General features: G+C 48.1%; 1 protein-coding gene across 1 annotated transcript in view; it reads left to right on the forward strand.

Annotated features, from left to right (window-relative positions):
• IYD (iodotyrosine deiodinase) overlaps positions 1-3,775 on the forward strand; it is a 5,983-nt gene extending 2,208 nt beyond the window's left edge. Inside the window, exons 2-4 of the mRNA XM_006753155.1 lie at positions 448-607; positions 1,218-1,374; positions 3,368-3,775. Coding sequence (XP_006753218.1) covers positions 448-607; positions 1,218-1,374; positions 3,368-3,550 — 500 coding nt within the window. The 3' untranslated portion in view covers positions 3,551-3,775. The remainder of the gene's footprint in view (positions 1-447; positions 608-1,217; positions 1,375-3,367) is intronic.
• Positions 3,776-4,155: the final 380 nt, after the last annotated feature.

Raw genomic sequence — 4,155 nt, forward strand, 5'->3', positions numbered from 1 at the left:
TAAAGTGCCATTTCCTTTTGAGGAGTGTTTTAAAAACGACTCAACCATTTACATTTTACCATAAACTTTATGACTTCATCCTTTTTCAAGGATGTCAAAACAGATGACATTTTGGGGAATTTGGGCGATCACAATTCCCCCTCTGAGTTCCCTCTGTGGTCCTGATTCAGTTCCTAGGGACCTTTTTCTCCCACTTAGTTCGAGAAGCAGTGCTAGGTCCCTCCAGCCCTAGATCCACTGGCCTTGACTCTACCAGCGGATGCAGAGCCTCCTACAGTGAGGCCGAATGAAAGGAGGCAGCAGCAACACACCAGGGGCTGCCGCCAAGCGCTCTGTTTGCCAGAAGAGGTAACTTCATTTTCAGCAAGTGAGTTTCTCCCTCTATATTCTTAATCCACGGTCTCACATTTCCCTGCAGTGCTAATTTCTGATTTTAATGGGGGACAGGAACAGCCCCCAGTGGGGCCCACACAGAGCCCTGGACCTTCGTGGTTGTGAAGGACCCGGACATGAAACATCAGATCCGGGAGATCATTGAGGAGGAAGAGAAAATAAACTACCTGAAAAGGATGGGACAACGATGGGTCACAGACCTGAAGAAACTGAGGTACAAACGGTGGTGGGGTGAGGGATGTTTGGTTTGACTTCTTACAATGAAACAGCGATGGCGTCAGTTTCCCGGTTTTGTTTAGGTGTTCATATGTTTGAACCTACCTCTGTGAAGAATTATGGAAGTTAGGCCCAGTCTCACCCCTGTATTGCCTTGAGCATATATATCAGGTCTGGGTCAAATCTTAGCTTTGGTCTTCTCATGGCAAAACCTTGTTATTTGCAACATAAATAAGCAAAGTAGTGAAAAGAACAAAAACTTGTAAGAGCAGCCCTAGCCAGTTTGGCTCACTGGATACAGCGTCAGACTATGGACTGAAGGGTCCCAGGTTCGATTCTGGTAAAGGGCACATGCCCAGGTTGCAGGCTCCATCCCCAGTAAAAGGGATGCAGGTGGGGACTGAAGGGTCCCAGGTTCGATTCTGGTCAAGGGCATGTACCTTAGTTGCAGGCACATCCCCAGTAGCAGGTGTGCAGGAGGCAGCTGATCGATGTTTCTAACTCTCTATCCCTCTCCCTTCCTCTCTGTAAAAATTCAATAAAATATATATATTTTTTAAAAATCGTAAGAGCAAATATTCTCTGAAATATCTTTTTTTCCCTTTCAGAACTAATTGGATTAAAGAGTACTTGGACACAGCTCCCGTTCTGATTCTCATTTTCAAACAAGTACACGGTTTTACTGCCAATGGCAAAAAGAAGGTCCACTACTACAATGAGATCAGTGTGTCCATCGCGTGTGGCATCCTCCTCGCCGCCCTGCAGGTAGGCCAGCCTCCCACCTGGCCCTGGAGAGAGAGGTGATGCTTGGGGGCCAAGCGGTGGCCGTATTCACAGAGGGCAGCTGAGTTTCAGGGACATTTGGAAATTGTTATTGTAAAGTTGAATTCCTGAGGAGGTAACTCTGATGTGAAAACTGACTGAAACCCGGCGGGTGATACAGAGGTTCAATGAGCTGAAATTCTTCCTGGAAATTCACCTGAAACATCATTGCAGGCTCAGAAGAAAGGCCCTTCTGTTTGCCTTCATCTGTGACATGTGAAGGTCAAGGGTGTTGGGAGACACGCGCTTTCAGAGGCTGCAAGTCCCAGGGACTGGTTTCCTAGCTGTGTTTGCTGTTGTCTGCGCTGATCAAATGCTTCAAAACTGTAAGGGGGACTCTATCACTGAGCTCCTTTCCTGAGAAGTTGAGTTTACATTGTATTGCATTAGAAACATGTTCATGTACTTAAAAAAAGTCCATCTACCCAGTAGCTAGAGCAATACTCAGCATGAAGCAGAGTAGCTGAGGTATGCCTTTCACCTGAGTCAGTTCATTCCCTCAACAAATCCCCTCCGAGTTCCTTCTCTGTGACAGGTCCTGGGAGGCACCAGGGATAGTCGCCTCATGAACTGTGTGTTCTGGTGGGAACTGGGGTCTTGGGGTGGAGAGAGATAGTAAACCGGTAAACAAGCCAAGCCAACAAGACTGTACACCTGAGTGGTCACACTGCCAAGGAACAGTAAGTCTCTGTGGGCTTCTTCACCGTCTCCAAGAAAAGTCTGCACGTCAGAAACACCTCACAAAGTATGCTCATTGTTGCACAAAAGAGAAATAGATTACTTGAAAATTTGTCCTAAAGGAGCTGAAATCTTTTCCCCCCCTCCTGATTCTGTACACTAATAAATAAAGGAATCACTGTGCCGCAGGGCACCTCCATCCATCTTTTTTTACTTTTAAATAGTTTCCTATTTTTCAATTATAGTTAATGTACAATATTAGATTAGTTTCTGGTGTCCTGGGAGAAGCGAGCTCAGATCACAAGTGGCCTCCAGGCCTTTGACGCAGCAGCCTTTTGCCACCTTAGTGTTGAGTTTGCTGCCCTCTAGCGTTCCATAGGCATCATTCTGAGTGCAGGTCTTGATTTGCCAGGGAGGAAAGAGACATCTCCGGAAGCCCTCATCTGGACAGATGGCATAGTGACGGCCTCCAGGCCTTTGACTCAGCAGCCTTATGCCACCTTAGTGTTGAGTTTGCTGCCCTCTAGCGTTCCATAGGCAGCATTCTGAGTGCAGGTCTTGATTTGCCAGGGAGTAAAGAGACATCTCCGGAAGCCCTCATCTGGACAGATGGCATAGTGACGAGTTGTGCTGGACCCTCAAAGGCAGTTCCAGAACTTTCTGGCTCAGGCGTGGCGGTGATTGGAAAAGCAGGGGAGGTGGGCGCGGGAGAGGCAATGGTGGAGAGGGCCAGCGGTGGAGAGGGCCAGCTGCGGAGGTGTCTTAAGGCTACACATGATTTTTATCAACTGTTTATGATCTGGGGGGCTTGGGGAGAGGTTGGTGAAGTATTTTCTCTCCTCCCCCCTTGGCTGCTGGGTCCTCTCTCACTGGATGTGGGGTTATCAGCTGGCGACAGCGCTCTGTCCATGGTTGGATCATAGGGACCACTTGGTTTTTTTGTCATTCCTTTAGTGTAGCTGGATTCCCCAAAATTCTTTCCATGAAATAACCATTCCTATTTCTTAAGCTTAAAGAAAGGTAAGACTGGCATTTTTCTTCTTCAAGAACCTTCCCACTGTTTGGTTAAAAGAAGGTGGGGGCTGGAGGGATTGGGGAGAGCAGGCAGAGTCACAATACCCCTGTGCCTCTTTGCTGCCAGCGTCCGGGAACTGAAAGAACAAGCAGGTCTAACGGGGACTGCAATGTCCCCAGCCTTGAAGCAGAGCCGGACTTTGCTGCTGAAGTTTCCATGTACTCTTTTCCTCTCCCGTTTTAGAACGCAGGCCTGGTGACGGTCACTACCACTCCTCTCAACTGTGGCCCCCGACTGAGGGTGCTCCTGAGCCGCCCCACAAATGAGAAGCTGCTGATGCTGCTGCCCGTGGGGTACCCCAGCAAAGAGGCCACGGTGCCCGACTTGAAGCGGAAACCCCTGGATCAGGTCATGGTGACTGTGTAGGCCGGAGACCAGCAGGGAGACGCTGGAGGGGATGCGGCTGCTCCCGTCTCCTGCTCCTCTGGGGTCTCTGGCTGCCCTTTCTCTGAGCTTAGGCTCCCCAGCACTCCACACCGGGGGGGCAGGGGGGCGGGGCACACTCTGTATGCAGAAACCTTTCCACGTTCTCCAGCACTTGGAGTCTGAGACCCCTGCTTCTGACAGTGTGATCCGGGGAACATAGAGTAAGATCAGTGTCTCAGACATCTCAAAGTACATAGAAACAACTGCTGAAGACGCTATAGTGTTTTGTGGCTCCATGTTCTGGATTACAATTTTACTAAAAACATGCTCTGGTGTTTAAGTGTTTTAAATTGGTCCAGAAAAGATCATGGCTGATTTTTTTTCCTTTTACTTAAAAAAATCATATAAAAAGCACAGTCATCAGGAAATGTCATGTAGTTGCAAGAATCCAGCTCTGTGATGATTCTTGAATTTAAACTTAGACGAATCAAATGGCCCCCTGCCCCTAGGGTTTCTGGTGGTTTTTAGGCAGAGTGTGCTTTGTTAGATACTCTTTTACTGAATTTCATGAATATTCTGTCAGTTTTGAATAATTAACCATTTAA

The sequence above is a fragment of the Myotis davidii genome, unplaced genomic scaffold, assembly GCF_000327345.1.
Source record: "Myotis davidii unplaced genomic scaffold, ASM32734v1 scaffold2131, whole genome shotgun sequence".
Taxonomy (NCBI): domain Eukaryota; kingdom Metazoa; phylum Chordata; class Mammalia; order Chiroptera; family Vespertilionidae; genus Myotis; species Myotis davidii.